At 44.5% G+C, this 18,167-nt stretch overlaps 1 protein-coding gene across 1 annotated transcript in view; it reads right to left on the reverse strand.

The window, feature by feature from the left end:
* The window catches only part of Dapp1 (dual adaptor of phosphotyrosine and 3-phosphoinositides 1), a 50,857-nt gene that overhangs the window by 24,588 nt on the left and 8,102 nt on the right, over positions 1-18,167 (reverse strand). Inside the window, exons 2-3 of the mRNA XM_057793477.1 lie at positions 8,982-9,104; positions 4,576-4,709 (exon numbers count right to left, since the gene is read on the reverse strand). Coding sequence (XP_057649460.1) covers positions 4,576-4,709; positions 8,982-9,104 — 257 coding nt within the window. The remainder of the gene's footprint in view (positions 1-4,575; positions 4,710-8,981; positions 9,105-18,167) is intronic.

Consider the following 18,167-nt stretch of genomic DNA (forward strand, 5'->3'; position numbering starts at 1 on the left):
CATAGTGCTATTGTGGACGTAGGAAACGCTAAGGTTTTGGGGATTAGACACATCCTTAGCGTGTTCCTGGATGTTAACGCAGAGAACTTGGAATGAATACAAGCTCTAATGGAGATCATGGAAGGGGGGATTCTAGAGTGCACACAGTGGGCAGGATAGCTTAGGTGTGATTTGGGGAGTCTGAGTTCTTCAGATTAAAAAGCACACATTCTGAGTATTTAAGGAATAGAAACTAGGGATAAAAAAGCAAATAGGCACTTAAAGTGTGTCCCTTTGGACCATCATCTTCCCCTGTCTTTAAGACAAAGGTTTGCTTGTGACCTGCAAGCACGTATTCTGGTGGCAGGCTCCTGAAGCTGTCATCTACCACTGTGGGGGCACAAGCGTGAGATCTGTGCTGTTTGATTCGCATCTCCTGCTGCCCTCAGAGGCGGTAGCAATTCCCACCAGTGTCAACTCCCGCTAAGGCAATGTCCCCCTTGTGCATGTCAGGCAAGCACTGGACCTCTGAAACATAGACCCAGCCCCCCCAAGCCCCCCTCTCTTTTTTTTCTTTAGTATTATTTTTTAAATTTGAGATAGTATCTTGCTAAGTTTCCCAGTCTGGCCTTGAACTTGTGATGCTCCTGCCTCAGTCTCCTGATTAGGTAAAATTACAGTCCTATTCCACCAAGTCAGGCCAAAAGTCTCTATTTATAAACACACTGCAGGGCAAAGCTGAGTCTTGGACTAAGTAACAGGAGTGACCTAAAATATTGAATTTTAGATCTGATTTTGGAAGACTGAGAGAAAAGCATTCTGGAAGACTGTTGTTCAATGTGTGAAAAAGGAGTTTTTCTGTGCTCGTCTTCAAACCGCGAGAAATTTAGCCTGGTGTCTCCTGATCACCCAGAGCTAATATCAGATGTCCTTTTGTTTTATTTATTTATTTTTTTGAGTGGGCCTTGCCACACAGCTCAGGTGGATTTTGAACTTGGGATTACAGGTGTGTACCATCATCTGTGCCCACCAGGAGCTAATGAGTAAGCGAACCAGAAGAAAGCAGCTATTTTCAGAAGTTGGTGTTCTGCTTGCCATGCGTCATCCCTCATGGCCACAGCAGTGACTCCGTGACTTCTGGAGTCCTCCTAGGCTTAACAGTCATCGTGACATCAACATACTATCTTTTTCTCCGGAAGCCTATTACTCCCACGGAGGGCAGATTAGAACGCTCAAGTGTCATGAGTTTTATCCCTTGGACAAGCCTTGGCGGCTTTGTCTTCATCTGCTGGGGACAGATAAACAAGAAGAGTGAATGTATTCTAACTCAGTGCTCACATCCATTGGCTGAATCAAGCTCTAAAGAGCAAATTGTTTATCAGATAATGCAGAGGAGAGAAGACAGCCAGGGGACAGGATAAGGAAAATGGTAGCCATAGTGATAACGCACGGAAAATTTAACTTTGGAGAAACCACTTCCCTAAACTCTAATTCTAAACCCTTCACATTAATCGCCAGTCGCACTCCAGTCCCCTTTAAAGCCAGAGGCTTGTTATGCAGTCCAGGCTACCCTCCGCCTAGCTGTGTATCCCAGGCTCACCTTGAACCTGTGATCCTCTTGCCTTCGCCTCTCGAGTGCTAGAATTGCAGGTACCACTACACTTGGCCGTGAGACTTCTTTAGTCAGGATAATATATTTACAGGGAGGCTGTCTATTGCTCCAAAGACAGGGTGAAGGTGACCCTACATGCACTTTGGTCTCAGTCTGCCTTTGAAATCTGCCTGGGGGCAGGATGCACACCTTTCTCTAATTTTGAGAAGGTCCAGTAATGAGCACAGAGAACCATAAAAGAGATTTAAATAGTGTCTAGGAGAGAAGTTTAAATGGCAAAACTGACTCTGCTTGGGGAGAAGAGGAGCTGGGCAGATAATGAGAACGGTTTGTTGGCTACAGCAGTCCTCATAAACATCCAATACTTGATGTATTCATTTAATCGCCCAGCTACACTGACGGCAAATATCTGAGGGACAAAGGGAGGGGTAGTCAAAATGAAGTCACCCTGTTCCATGGCTAGAAACCAAGAATTGAGTAAAATCCAGTAAGTTAAACATAAGCAGGTATTAAAGCTGCAGGGCAGGGGTCAGGGAAACTGAAATGCTTGCTAGGGTCAAGGTAGTAGTAGAGAGGAGTATCCATCCCCATGCATAGACGTTTACAAGAACACTGGCCCAGAGGATTCCCACCAGGAAAAGGACAGATTTAAAGCTGAAGGTTCGAGTTCAGGATGTTCTCCCGTAATCCTGGTGTTTTCAGTATAAAGAGAAGAGACTGTTTTGTGGTTTCTTTTCTGTGTCTTTCATCTGTGCTAGACACTGATTCATCCTGGGGTCTGTCACAGTGACACACATGGCAAAAGCAGAAACCAATGACGGCACAGCTCCTTCCTCCACACTGATGGGCAGAAAGACCACTCGGGAGTTTTCTGAGAAAACTGGTATGTGCAAATGTATGGCAATCGGCTGTGTTACTAAGTTTTTCAGGCTACAGGCTCTGGCAGGTTTCTCACTGTTGATAAACTGAGTTTTTTTTTTAAATCATCATTTAGAGTAAATAAAGCTGGAATTCTAAACCATAAATTCAGAGGCGACCTTTTACTTACTTTCTTTATAGATAAACACATTACATAATTCAAGCACCAACATGTGTGCTTGAGTGTGGATAGAAAATGTCCTTCAAAGGCCCAGGTGTTCTTCAAAGGCCCATGTGCTAAAGGTGTGTCCGTGTCGTCGTCCCCGCCCCCCCCCCCCCCCCCCCCCCCCCGCCCTCCCGCGCCTTCTGAGAAGGCGGAACCGGCATGAGAAAGTTAGGTCGTTGGCGGTGTGCCCTTGAAGGGGATATGAAGGTGGGACTCAGCCACTTGCTTTCTGGTCATGAGCAAGCGGCTCTCAATTCTGTGTGTTCCATCATGATGGCAATGGGGTAAGGCATCATGGACTAAAACCTCTGATGCCATCGGACAAAATAAACCTTTCCTACTCGCATGCCCATTTAGTTCAGGGATTAATATTGTTACACCAATGGAATGCTGGCTGACAAAATGGTATATATATATATATATATATATATATTTAATTTTCCAGTTTGTCTAAATACCGAAATGGGAAATTTTGAATCCTTCCAAGTTATACGAAAGTTCAGTCCTAAAACTTTGTAAGGAGCCAAGGTAGAAGATACGGGCCTTTATTGTGCATCTTTCTAATCAACGTTTTCAGTATTGAGCACTCGGTCGCTGTGGGCATTGCGTGTAACATTTATTTTTGAAAGCGCTTCAAATTAAGCTCTTTGGGTCTCATCTACATCCAAAAAAATGTTTCTATACATATCAGCTTCAGGTCACAAACCCAGTTTCCCATCAGCGTCCATGCCTAAATTGATAAGGAGAAAAATCCTTCTTGGCTGTGCTTTCTTTACTGTATGTATTATAAAATAGCACATTCTAAGGAAATCGTGCCCAGATAAAGTCTCACTATATGGCCCTAACTGACCTGAAACTAACTATGTGAACCAGACTGACCTCAAACTCACAAAGATCTTCCTGCCTCTGTGAGCTTTTAATATCCCATGAACAATCTATTAATGCATTTTCAGAAGATGTATACTTTTGGAGAATGTACCTTGTTTTCGCCTAAAGAGGATGCTGAAATCCTAATATTTACACTTAAAAATGATATTTATTTGAACTTATGTGTATGTATGTGCACTTGTTTGTGTGTATAAGGACCCCATGCACACGCATGTCCACAAGGCTAGAAGAGGGTGGGACCCCTGGAACTGAGGTGACCAACAGTAGTGAGCTGTCTGGTGTGGGATCCTGAAACCAACCCAGGTCCTCCACAAGGAAAGAAGCGCTCTTAACTGCTGAGCCATCCCTCTAGCCCCCTTCATATACATATTTTTTAATGTTCCACATGACACAACAACATGAACGTTGTTTCTAAACATGGCAATTTCCTATCACAGGCATAAGATTCAAGAGTAACAAGTGTGAAATTTGTTGAAATCTACTTCAGTGATTCTTCTTCTTCCTGGAAGAGTATTTTAGAGGTAAAGTCTACAGTTTACACTATGGCTTGAAGACAACTTGTTTCCTTTAAAACTAATGCTAGGTTTAATTTTCATTATATTTAAACAGGAGGACAAGATCAAACTTTAAGAGGTGATTTGGGCTTAATCCCAACCTTGAAATATCAATCTATTATATTGTTAACAGATTAATGGGCTAATGGACTGTACCAAGGAAGGGTTTGTTATCGATGCTGACTTGAGCCTGGTGTGGCAGGATGTGTATATAATTCTAGCACTTGTGAGGCTGATGCAGAAGGATCAAAAGTTCTAGGTAACCTTGGGCTGTGGTGAGGGGTTGGTCTTTGATGTACACAGCCCCTGTCTCTCATTGTGCAATGTTCTTAGCCCCAGCAGGAGTCACTGGATTCCGAGCAAATTCTCACGCAGAGATATGCACTATAATGCCCTTCTTAAGAAATCGCACACCCCAGGTATTTGTTTATAGCAACAACTGGACAGAGATGGCTTACCTGTCTCACTTCCGATCAAAGGCTGGTTTGCAAAATGCTTGACAAAATCCTTTAAAGTTGAATATTCATTAAAGCCAAATTTAAACGAGTACCCAGTGTATTCGACGTGAAAGTGTTTGACAGAGTCTTTGCCTCTGAAAGAAAACAAAAGTGCTTAATGTTATTTAACAAATAATGCATCTTTTTGAAGGCAAACAGTGAGCATCACCACCAGCCTTTGAAAATGTAGAACACAAAGCCATCTGAATCACTAAGAGATTTAAGGCTGTCCTTCATTTCTTCTGGCAGAGAATACTCTTAGCTTTTCACTCCCCCAGAAGGGTAGAGATGGTCTCCCATCTCCTCTTGGACTGACCACAAGGGTTCTTGAACACTAATGTCCATAAAGCATAAATTCAGGAAGACAGAGGTGACAGAAATGACGTGTTGTCCTTGGCACTCCCTTGTCCGGGAGTCAGTCAGACGTCCACTTCTGTCAGTGAGTTATACGTCCCTTGTCTTCTCCTCCCTTGCCTCTGAGACTGTCTACTGAATAAAATGTCACATTTCTAAGGCTGTCATTTTTGACATCATTTTTGAAATAAAAAGTATTACATAAACTTTCTCCCCCCCTCACTTTATTGGTCCCCATTTTGTCTTCCTAGCCCCACCCTCGCTGTATCATCCACACCCCAACTTTGGAATGCATCAGAATCTACTGTAAGGTTTGCTCAAACCCCCAGACAAAGACTCGACAGGTGGAAAGTAGGCCCTCCTTCCGAATTTAGGTTCTAAGGAGCTGTCAGTAGATGCTCTGTCAGTGGCCAGCTTCAGGACCCTGTCCATATGGGCCTGTTGCTCTTCTAGGAGTTATTTCTACCTCTGATCCTTACATCCAATGTCCCTTTCACCTTCCCCTTGGTCTCTGCTGGTAGAAACCCTCGCTACCCATTGAGTTTTCCAGTAAATTCCGCCTTCTCACTGAGAATCACACAGTAATTCTGGCTCACATTGAGTGCCGTGTTACTTCTCCATCACCCAAACACTTAGCCTCCTTCTTTGATGTTATTCCTGCATTCTCTTCTGTAACAAGATTTGGGGCTTATGGGTGCTCTGAGTCTGTACACTTATCAACACGATCTCTGAATTAAGATGGCTGATACAGAATGCATGCTTTCAAATATCTATCATCAAGGGAACGAACAAACAGATGAATAAAAAATAATCATACCTTTCAACAACTGGCCTATGGAGTCTGTCACCTCTGCTGGCAGCTTTTCCCCCCTAAGTGTTACCAAGTATTTGTAATGAAAACCAATGGCTTATATTTTAATTTTTCAGAAAGATGAAATACATGCAATCTATTTATAAACAGCTTATGATTAGATGAGCCACACATATAAAACATTAATTATATCTGTTATCCAATAATTATATGTTTATTATCCAATCTATGTGTTTATTTGAGATATTTGGGAGAACCGTGCGCTACGGCACCCTAACAAGTGGTCTCTCTGTCGTATTCTCGCCTTCACTGTCAAGAAGAGAAAGCAAGAACTTTTCCCCACTAAAACAGGATTCCATCTTGGACTGGTAGATTTTGCATTCCCATTCTTTATTTTCTCTTTGTGATGATGTACATGTGTTCTCATGTGTACATAAGCACATGTGTGCACATCTGTGGAAGCCTGGGGTTAACTTTGGGGGGTCATTTCTCAAGAGTCTTCTACCTGGAATTTTTGAGATAAGGTTTCTCACTGAACCTGGAATTCATGGATTCAGCAAGGCTGGCTATGGCCAGTGAGCCCCAGGAATACTTCTGTGTCTTCCTCCCTAGTTCTGGGATTACGTACTAACATGCTCAGTTTTTATGTGGGTGCTGGGAGTCAAACTCAAGCTATTCTTATTTTTTCTTGCATAGACTTAACTACTACTGAATGAGCTATTACCTTAGCCCCTAGTCCTGTTACTTAGAGAATGTATAAATAAAACTTGCTAGGGCAACATCAAAATATTAGTAGAAATACCTCCCTTTCCATTGCCTGGATTCTCCCTCACTCTCTACCTATCTCTCCCTCTCCCCTTCAAAGAGGCATGTAGACTCACTGCTAGGGAATGGAATGCTTGGCAGGGAGCATTCATAGATGCCCCAAGCCTAATCCCATGGAGTGTATATCCCTGTTTCAATTATCCAGGTAAAAACTAATCTAGATGGAGTGGTGAAGAGATTTCATGGATCGTTAAGTCTTTAAATTGGTTCATCTTAAAATAGGAAGATTCCCTGTGTGGGCCTGACCTCTTCACACGAGCTCCGCGAAAGAGAACCCTCTCTGTCCCCAGAAGTGGACATCAGAGAGATGAGCTCGGGCTGCCAGGAAGGCAGCACACATCCATGCTGAGTATATCACGCAGGCCACATAGCATGACCTGAAGTGGCATCTGTCGGTCCACGCTGGTCCTTGAAAGGCAGCTAGGAGAACAGGGCCCTAGCGACACCACAGCAGGGAAATGAAAGCAAAGCATAAAAAGGCAAGGAGGAAGTTAATGGTGAGATGCTGAGTTCCAGAGAGGAACCCCAGCTGCAGCTGGCAGCCTTATTTCAGGCTGGTAGAATTTAAATAAAGAACCCACCCATGCTAGGCCTGGACTTGAACACATGCAGAGAGAGTGGTATGATCAGTTTGTGTTGTTGGAAGCTGTTACATTTTCTGGTAATTTGTCATGTTTAGGGAATAATTTTTGGGTTTGTTTGTATGTGTGCATGCATGAATGTTCACCTGTATACAGGCATGCTTGTATTTGCAAGCTCATGTGCATGTCTCTTGTATGTGAATGTGGAAGCCAGAGGCCAGCCTTGTTTTTTGTCCCAGACACCAGTCACCTCTGGCCTTGAACTCACGAAGTAGACTAAGCTGGCTATCCAGTAAGCAGTATCTGTTTCCATGGCAACAGGATCGATAATATACACTACCATAGCTGATTTCCTGATTCCCTCCCTCCATTCCTTTCTTTTCGGTTTTGGGACCTACACTCAGTTCCTTGTGCTTTCAAGGAATGCACTTTACCAACTAAGCTGCCTCCCCCAGTCTGAGAAATACTTTCTTTTTTTTTTTAATATTTATTTTTTTATTATGTATACAATATTTTGTTTTGTTTGTCTGCCTGCAGGCCAGAAGAGGGCATCAGATATCATCTTAGATGGTTGTGAGCGACCATGTGGTTGCTGGGAATTGAACTCAGGACCTCTGGAAGAGCAGTCAGTGCTCTTAACCGCTGAGCCATCTCTCCAGCCCCCCTTTCTTATTTTCTTATCCAGTTTTCAGTTTGCTCCCAATCAGAAAGAAGGGAGGAACAGAGGGAGACGGAGAGAGAGAGAGAGAGAGAGAGAGAGAGAGAGAGAGAGAGGAGGGGATTAAAAGCAAAATCTCAAACCAAATAAATCAAAATTGCTTCACTTAGATGGAAAGGAGATGCAAGCAGCAACAGGGGTACAGCCTCAGTTCCACAGGAAGGGGGACGCGGAGGACTACGGAGGACCATACTGGCTTGAGGGAATGCACTGAGAAGGGACTGCACGGCATCCTCCAAGCGCTCCTGGATTTGTGGAGGTGCTACCACAGTCGTATCGTGGCCATCATTAGTGGAAAACTTATAGAGCCTTTGTGCGCATGTCCAGCCAAAGTGACAAGAACCCAAAGAAACTCACTGCTTGCCCCTAGAAGCCAGGGTGCCAGGGAGGGGCTGAAGTCTACAAGCCAGGTGCAACTCAGAGGTGCAACCACGGGGGGGAAACTTTGAAAAAAATGTAAAGTTGTACATTGTCTACTGGAGTCTGTGACTATGAAAACTCAGGGTTACAAACCATTCTGGCTTTCTCAGGCAAGAAAGGAATAGCAAAAAGGATCTGAGTCCAGGAACTCAGATGACAATGTTGTTTTCATTGCTGATTGAGTCAAGCCAGATACCACCACTTTGGGTTTTAGGTCATCATATGTCCAGTGACAGGTTAAGATTAAATAATTTCCAAAGTCTCTTTTGGTTTTGACACATTTTTCCTGCTAGTGAATGGAACAAGAAAGATGTGTATGTGCCTATGTGTGTGTGTCTGTGTGTGTCCTGTAAGTGCAAGTGCCCATGTAGATTTATGAGATCTTCTTGAAGCTTGAGTTACAGACTATTGTGAACTGCCTGGCATGGATGCCAGGAACTGAGCTTGGGTCCTTTCCAAGAGCCCAATGCTCTCAACCATCGATCCATTTCTCCAGTTCTGAGAAGATTTCTTCACAGTCTTACTATTCCCAGTTTGAAATCCTTTAATCTGGTGACTCAGCAGGAATCAGGGAGTGTTTACTGTCTGGCAGTCTGAGTGCTGTAAAGCAAACAATCAATGGATGGGACCAAAATCTACCAAGTCCTAAAGCACCTACCTCACGGAGAGAGAATAGAGTCCGGTCTGCTCATTGCTGTCCCTTAGTAGGTAGCTACCATCACGTCCATTGGAGAGGAGAAGCGCCTCAGCTGCATGGCGTGTGAGGTTGCCATGATACCACCTACAAAAAAACAGAAGAGCACTTTCCTTCAGGATGAGCCATGGGCGATCCTTCTCTGGAGTTTCCTCTCAAAGATTAACTATCAATATTTTCCATCTTAAGGATGTCAGAGGCCAACCTCTCAATCCCAGCATGAGGACAAGGAAGCCCCTGGATGAGTTTGAGGGAAAGAAGAGGTCCATAGTCGCGTAATATAGGCTGATTATGTTCTGACAGTTCCCACATCATCCTAACCTCCAGTTCTTAAGAATGCGACCTTAGAGAGAAGTGAAAAGGAGGCGAGTCTGGTGGGCTCAATCTAGTGTGGTTGGAATCCTGTAAAACGGGAAAGCTGAGGAGAGATTTCCATGTAGGAGAATGCTGTGTGACCAAGATGGCAGCCAGAGAGTGGGAGACCCCAAACTGGGTCTTCCTTACAGCCTTCTGAAGGACCTGACCTCAGAGATGCCTCGGTTTTGAACTTCTAGCCCTCAAAGCTGTGAGAGAGAGGATTATTCTTTGCCAAACCCACCCAGTTTGTGAGGCGGCCCAGTAAACTAATAGTGTTTAAAGAGCCCAAGCTAAAGCAGCCATAGCAGAGGCCGGGGAGATGGACCAGTGTGCCTGTAATTACATCCTGGGAAGACAGAGAAAGGGCATCTCCAGAGCAAGTTTGCTCCCAAGACTAGTCCTACCCACAAGCTCTGAGTTTGATTGAGAGACGTCGCCTCAGTGGGTAAGGTGGAAGAGCGATGGAGAATTCCCAACATCAACTAACCCTTCACATTCACATCACTCCTCTGTAACATACACGTGTCCACACACATGCAAGCATGTGTACATACACACAAGCATGACAATGGAAAAAAGAAAAAGAAGTAAAAACAAAACAATTGCAAGAGCATTGACCAGTTTCTCTTTCTTCTGTCCTCTGTCACTCTTTCCCAAGTGCAGGACAGCTTTATGGGGAGAAAACCAAACTGCCCTACAGTCCATGTTCACAGGGAAAGTGAGGCTGGGCACAAAGAACCCTGATGTTCATAGTGAGCATTGGCCTGTTAAGTCAAACACTGTTTCAAGTTGACGAATATCTGAGGAGTTGGGAAAGTCCCAAGAAGATTTAAATTGATCTTTTCATGTGCCTGTGTTTTCGATTGATCTTTGTGGTTTAGAAAAGGTAATGCATATATGTGGTGAAAAGAAGACAGTTAACAAAAGCCCTTTTCTTATCCTTGAGTCTCAGTTTCCCTGTTTCTTTCTCCAGGAGACAGTTTATCACAGACCTGTGTCTCATGTGCCCATGCATGAATTTAGCTAGCATTTAATTCTGGCTTCAATCACAGATGCCTAATTCTACAAGGATAAAGAAGACTCTAGGCCACGGCCCTGCACCTTGGACCTTTATCCTAGTGACAGGGCCTTCACTTAGTCTTTAAGTACATCATTGTGGCAGAGCAGTGTGGTAACTGGGGTAGCGACCCTGGTGCCATGTTGTGTGGGTCCCAATCCAGGAGACGCCTTTCTCTCAAAGCAAGACTTTAGGCAATTTGTTTCACCTGCCTGAACCTCAGCTCCGTTACATACAAATTCAGAGCAATAACAGCTGTATATCATAGGCCAGCGGTGAGAACTGCTCATGTTCACACCAGTGAGATATGCCAGTACTCAGTAGGTTAGTCACTGTCACGAAGCGGCGAGAGTCACTCAGCTACACCTAGTGAATTCTCCTCCGCTGTGGTGACCTTTCCTTATCCTAATTTGTATCATTTCCATTTACTTCAGTTAATAGAAAGCTAGGTACAAGCGGTACGAGTGGTAGCTGCCAACTGCAGGGACCTCTAGTCCCGGGGTGCGGGTGACGGTAAGGCAGAGATGGCCAGTCCTTCAGATAATACCGGTCTGATGAGATATACGGTGTTAAGGAGGCATCTGAAGGCATCTTTTTGCCAACAGCATGGGCATCCGTGCTGATATGGCTGTGCATGAAGCGTCAGCCTGGGCAGTGAAGAGTAACCATGAGACTGGAAGGAAGTTGCTCCCGGTGTCTCGCACTCGCCCGTTTCCTGACCCTGCAGTTGCTAGTGGCCCTTTCTTCAGCAGAACCCTCTCATAGGTGGAATTACACAAGGTGAAAGCACCCGGGATGTATCCCTTCTCTGTCTGTCCATCCATCATCTTTACCTTCCCTTTTTATCACAGGCTCTTGTTTACTTTGCTACCCAGAGCCCTCATCCCCTCTAAGGACCTTTTAAGTTTTGCATTCTATCTAAAAGTTAAGTTCTGATGTGCCAAACAGAGCGGCACATGTTTGTCTGTTCTGCTGTGGGGGCATGCACAAGGTGGCCTGAGTGAGCTCCAGGCTCTTTGGAATTGCATGAGGGAGCTCACATAGAGCCTGCTGGGGAAAAAAAGCTCCCCACTGTCATTTCTCCCTGCACCTTTGTAAGACTGATACTTTTAGAATGAAGTGCAGTAAGGAACCAGGTGACTAGCGGGCAATGCTAAGAGAAGACATGAGCTAATGAGAGCATCCATACATCTTAGACCCAAGCACATGGGGAACAGAGCGAGCAATGCTGGGAGAAGAGGCCATGCTTTCGCTGGAATCCCTTCTTCATTGGCTCCAGCTGCTCCAAATGCTTTAGCTTAGGAACCACGTGGTCCTCCGCCAGCAGGAACTTCAGGTTGCCACGTGTCAAGATGACGATATCAAGAGTCACAATATCCAGAGAGGAAACCTTATTTTCATGTATTGAGATGTTACCTTCTAGTATACATTTTCCCAATTCCCTAACTTTTGCAAAAAAGAACAAGCTGCAAACTTTACTAAATTATATACCACTAATATGCCAGACATTCTAGCCACTGGTAGTATTGGCTATGCAGTTAGAATAACGCTTATTTTCCTACTTCAAATCTTTTGGTCTACTTTCTGTAGAGAAACAAGGTCAAGACATTACTACTGCTAACTGTGTTTTAGAAGTAATGTGATATAAGTCACCTTTTATCCCTACACGAGAGCACAGTTGCGTCTCAAGGTCCATGGCATTAACAGAGCGTAGACGATCAGACTTGAACAGCGCGTTTGGCCAGGGTTTGTAAAAATATCAAAACTAGCAGTTGACCTCGGAGGAAACAGTGGTGTTATCTCTTCCCTGCTGCAGCAGCAAATTAGGAAATACCCACCCACTAAATAGTTTTCATACTGCCTCTCAGTGAGGTGCAGGAAATAAATTCAACCACAGAGAACACAGGCAGGCTGGATCCAGTAAGCTCGCTTCCAATTCAGCCCTGCTGCCTTCATCTTTTCAGGCTAGACCCTTTGGGGACGCTGCTCCAGCATGCTGCAAACACTAAGGAACTGTGTCCTTCGGATTTTAGTATTTTAGTTTCCTGGTCTAAGTTTATGTCTCATTTATGCTCTGTCCTTTGAAGAACAGACTTGAAAACTTTTGAAATAACACATGGTATGTATCATTGCATGCTCACATACACACAAATACTCATGCACACACACGCACATACACACCTGTGTATATATGTTAAGAGAACACCCACGCCAGGTGGAGCTCTGTGAGTTGTAGGATAGCCAGAGCTACGCAACAAAGCCCTCTCAAAACAAACACACAAACAACAACAACAACAAAAAAAAAACAAAGCAATTCAAAAATGAAATGTTACAAGAAAAAAATTATCCTTTTACATTCTATTTACTTCTATATTTTTAATACTTATTTTGAACAAATATTTATATCAACCACTAAATTCACTACCAGACCACTAATGACGTTGCCACTGGAAATCAATGCAAAGCCTTGCTACTCAAAATATGGGCTAGCCACCTCTTCAGCACCTGACATCTTGCTAGAAATATATATTCCTGTCCCCCAGGCCCCTGACCTGTTGTGGCTTAAACAATAGTTACCCCCGCTAGGAATTTGAGAAACATAAATATGAAAGACCCTTGATCCTGAGACCTTTCATTCATTTCAGGATCCCTAATGACTTGAGTTTGATGTTTGACATCAGGAGAAAAGAGCGAGGCCAAGTACTACAGGAGAAGGGTCTTCAGACTAGCACATCCAGAAATCCCTCATGGCTGACGTCTTAGTGCTGCGTGGTACTAGATCTTGCGGGAGGCAGGAAAGATCCAGGGAAACTTCATGAAGGAAGCTGATCGTGATCTGGGCTTAAGAATGGATATTTGATCTGTTAGGTAGTGAGAGAAAGGACATCTCAGGAGGAATGTACACAAGCAAAGACATTGGGGTCAACTTATGTATGACATACAGGGACAGGAGAATGCCTAGCTGAAGCACTGGGTCCATGTTGGGAGTCATGCAAAATAATGCAAGAAAAGCTGCCGGTTTGCATATTCATTGAGGGTGTTTATTGTCCCTTTTCCTCCCTCCCCCCTCCTTCCTGGCAGTACTGGGGGTTAAACCCAGAATTTTGCACATGTTAGGTAAGGCTCCACTACTACAGATTGCATATATATACACATACATATATATATTTGGTGTTTTGAGACAGGGTTTCTCTGTAGCTTTGGAGCCTGTCCTGGAATCCTGGGATTAGCTCTCCAGGTTGGCCTTGAACTCACAGAGATTTTCCTTCCTCTGCCTCCCAAGTGCTGGGATTAAAGGCATGCACCACCACTGCCTGGCTCAGATTGTTCATATATTTAATTAAATCCCCCTTCCTGGTAAAGAGCAGTGACCTGGAACTTGGATTCTGTCTAGAGTAATAAAGGGTCATGCATTTGAACCTAAAGCAGGAATAGAAACCCCTGGTTGTAGGAAAGGAGAGAAAAGGCTCTGCAGTTGAACAGCTAGCACAAGAACTCAACAGTTTCTTTCTTTTTTTCCTTCTGTTTCAAACTGCTTTCATTTTTGAATGACAGTGACACTCCCCAAACGTCGCAACATGCAATGTTGTGCCACTCTCCTTCCCTAAAGTCACGGCATAGATCTGTGGTTGAATCTACGGGTTGGCTTCACATTCCTTGTGAACACAGCGGTGCCAAAACATGAAATGACCTCACTGGCCTTCCCTGGTCCAAGTGTCTTCTCTTGGGTTGATCTGATCTGAGTTGTTCCAAATGGATTGCTTGAGCATTGGTTTCATTTGTGTTCATTTGGACATAGAGTCAGAGCTGGATGCTTTAACTGTGGGAAAGGCAAAGCTCTTGGCCTCTCTCTGTGTCATCAGAGATTGTCAGTGTAGGATGAAAACATCTCTTGTTTAGCTCAAGAGTTCTCAGTGCTGCAGTTGGTATTACAGTCAGGCTATATCCAAGACAATATGGTCTTGTTTATAGAAGTGTATGAAGGCACACACCCACAGGGTTGAACTAAACTTCTCAAGTAGAGGGAGGCAATCAGAATCTATACACAGGATTGAGGAAGTTCAAAAACAGCTCAGGTAGGCGCAGCACATTGTCTGGGGGAGGCTGTGTCTCCCCATGGTCTTTCCAGCAGGGAGTTTTTGGTGATGGAATCAGCATGGCTGGGACTTTCCATGTCATTGCTCTAAATGTCCCATTTATATGCCCGACTAGCAGAGCTAAATAGTGAGGCCAGTTGTTCCAGGCTCTAGGAAACAGACAGGGGTGACAGCAGAGGCACAGCACGCAAATACCAAGCAACTGAAGCCACAGGATCAACCTGTTATTGGAATCTGAGGAATGAAGCTGGATGTTCTGGGACATGAAAGCACACAGACAGATGGAAGAAGAGATGCGGTGACTCAGAGATGCAGGAACCAAAGGGACAGAGATGTGGCAGGACCTGGTGTGCAGGCTAGGAATCCCAGTAGGCAAGGGAGTAAGACAGCAGGATTAGGAGTTCAAGGCCAGGCTAGGTTACATAGTTAACCCAAATCTCAAAAAAACGAGGGAAAGAATGAATGAAAAAGAGGAGGGTTAGGGTGGGCAAGAGTTCTCTCATCAGGACCTAATTCCAAGTAGAATCAAAGAAGAGATTGAAGAAAGGAAGAGGAGGAAAGAGGAAGGGAAGGATAGAGAAGTAGATAGAGAACACTGGATCCCACAGCTCACCCAGCCAGGCAGAAGTATATGTGTTCTGTGGAGTTGGGAGCAGTATGACTTAGAGAATGCAGCGCGTTCTATGCGTCACCATACCGTTCGTGAACCAGGGAAGGGGCTGGAGATTGAAACACACAAAGACACACACACAGAGACAGGTCATCCTTGATGCCAGAATGCCCCAAGAATGTTCCCTTTATTGTATCCAGGGGCAGCTTCTATAGGGATCCTTAACTGATAGCCAGGCCCCAGCCAAACGCACCAGAAACCACTCCCCTGCCATCAGGAACTCCTGAGGGTCTCGTGCTCAGAGCAGCTGTAGGCACTCAGATCAGGGGAAAACAAGTTGTTTACAAGAAATTCAGGATCTGGGGGTTCACAGCTCCCAACAAGAGAACACACAGAGATAGTGACCCAGCCATCTAGACAACAGAGGCAGAGAATACAGCAGTCACACAAAGAGAAGCTCACAGTGCAGCCCCTGAGACAGATTCCCAGGCCCAGAGGAGGTATTAGCTACTGGGGGTGGCTGAAGGGCATAGCCACTAACTGGAGACTAGGCTAGAAACTCCCCATGCATTTCTTGTGTCCAGCCCCCAGGCCAGCCTGCACAGTGTGAGAGCATCAGTCCCCAAAGGGTGTGAGAAAGGAAATGCTTAGCTTGCTCTGGGAAAAGCCTTCTGTGGGGAGGAACTTGAAACTGCCTGTGCTGACTGGTCAAGGATGCCAAATCCAAGCATCCCTCAGAGGTTCTGCCCCTGAGGGAAATCAAGTGGATTGGGCACTTTCTCTGCTCGCTCTTGTATCGTTCAGAAAGTGCTGGTTCGGGGTTAGCTGTCTTAGGACTATTCTTAGAGTGGCAACCTACCCCTGTGGGTACAGGAAAGAGCCCTAAACCCCAAAGAATGTAAAAATTATGGACAGGGAGATCCTTGTTTCAGCTGATGTCTACTACATGGTTCCAACTGGTGTTGGTTTAGTTCACCAGTAACAAGCCTTGGATGGAAGGGGACTGAGTTATTAGGGTGTGACGTCACCAGGCTAAAGTCAACAGCCTTGAGTTCTAGTTTTGGCTTCAGGTCGACAAGCACTCACGCATCTATTCTTTGACAAAAGGTAGGCTCCCAGGAAAAGGTAAAACGAATGACCTATAGTCCTGCTCCCGAGGGGCTCCCTTCCAAAAGGAGGGGTGAAATTGCTGGCCTGACTCCCGAACACCATAGCACTGACACCTGCAAAGGCTCAAATGTCACCCCCAAAACGTGAAAGGCACAGGTGTGAGTTCGGACAATAGAAGCAGTGATATGAACCTAGGTAGCTTTAGGAATATGCGGCCCTCAGCACACAAAGAAGGAATTAGAAGGTGTTTGTGAGTCTCAAGGTTTTCACAACTTCTTTTATTACATTAAAAAAAAAATTCACGCCGTGGGGGGTGGGGATACACAAAGATAAAACAAAACAAAAGAATTCAAAAGTAGTAGAGTTCTGCTTTCTGGTGTGAGTCACTTACAGTGTTCCATGGTGTGCCTGGCTCCCGCCCACATCCCTTATTCGGGTCAGCAGTTTGTCTCCCATTCAGCAATCTGTGAACTGCCTAAGGAGTCCTAGACTCCTGAACCATGGCCACTCACGCCTAGCTACCTCATCGTCCTCCTCAAAAACACAACGTGATGATCATGCAATTAATTCCATTTTTCTACAAGCATCCAAAGAGTCCATATCATCTGCTAATCAGATCTATCTCAGACCCTCCGGAATCCAGACTAACCCCAGTATCCTAAATTTAACAAGATTCCACCCCAAGATGAGATCCAGCACTTGCTTTGACAAAGACCAAGATAATGGATATCCTACCAAAAAGCCAGAGCAAAATCATGAATACAATTCAAACTGTGTATGTGGCGTGTGTGTTCACAGAAAAATATATTTATAAGACAGGGAAGATTTTTGAACAATGTCATTTTAGGTAGACATGCTGTTTGGGTAGAAATGACTAATGTCTTTATTTGCCAATTAATTTTATTTATTTATTTTATTTATTTATTTATTTTTTTTTGGTTTTTCGAGACAGGGTTTCTCTGTAGCTTTGGAGCCTGTCCTGGAACTCCCTTTGTACACCAGGCTGGCCTCAAACTCACAGAGATCCGCCTGCCTCTGCCTCCCGAGTGCTGGGATTAGAGACGTGCGCCACCACCACCCGGCTTTTTTTTTTTTTTGATTTTTTGAGACAGGGTTTCTCTATATAACAGCCCTGGCTGTTCTGGAACTAGCTCTGTAGACCAGGCTGGCCTCAAACTCACAGAGACCTACCTGCTTCCGCCTCCTGAGTGCTGAGATTAAAAACATGCACCATTTCCTGACTTATTTCCCAATTTTTAGTAATTAACAGATCAATATATTTTTAACTTTTTATTACAAATGCCTTCAAGCACACAGAAGACTGAGAAATAGTTCAAAGAATGCTTCCATTTAAAAATACCCATTATTTTGTGTGCATGTGTGTGCATGCAGGTGTATGTGTGAGAGATGTGTGTGTGTGTATGAGAGGTGTGTATGTGTGTGTGTGTATGAGAGAGGTGTGTATGTGTGTGTGAGAGAGATGTGTGTGCGTGTGCATGTGTGTGTATGAGAGATATGTGTGTGTGCATGTGTGTATGAGAAAGAGGTATGTGTGTGTGTGCATGTGTATGTGTGCATGAGAGAGAGGTGTATATGCGTGCGTGTGTGTGTGTGAGTGCATGTGTGTTTATGGGCATGCCATGGGATATATGTGGATGCTAGAGGACAGCCTGTTGGAATTGGGTCTTCCTTCCACCACCTGGGTCTCAGGGATCGAATTCAGATTGTCAGGTTTGGTGGCAAATGCCTCTACGTACAGGGCCATCTCTCTGGCGCAATAGTACCTATTCTTTAGGGAGAAGACATTTTTAACTTTTTGCTCTGTCTTTTATATAGTTTTTGATGAGCAGCTGTTAAGTGACCTTGACGTATCACAGAAGGGACACTAGCCCACTGGAGCATGGCTCTGGCAGGCTTTG

This window comes from Chionomys nivalis, chromosome 18, assembly GCF_950005125.1.
Source record: "Chionomys nivalis chromosome 18, mChiNiv1.1, whole genome shotgun sequence".
In the NCBI taxonomy this organism is placed as follows: Eukaryota; Metazoa; Chordata; class Mammalia; order Rodentia; family Cricetidae; genus Chionomys; species Chionomys nivalis.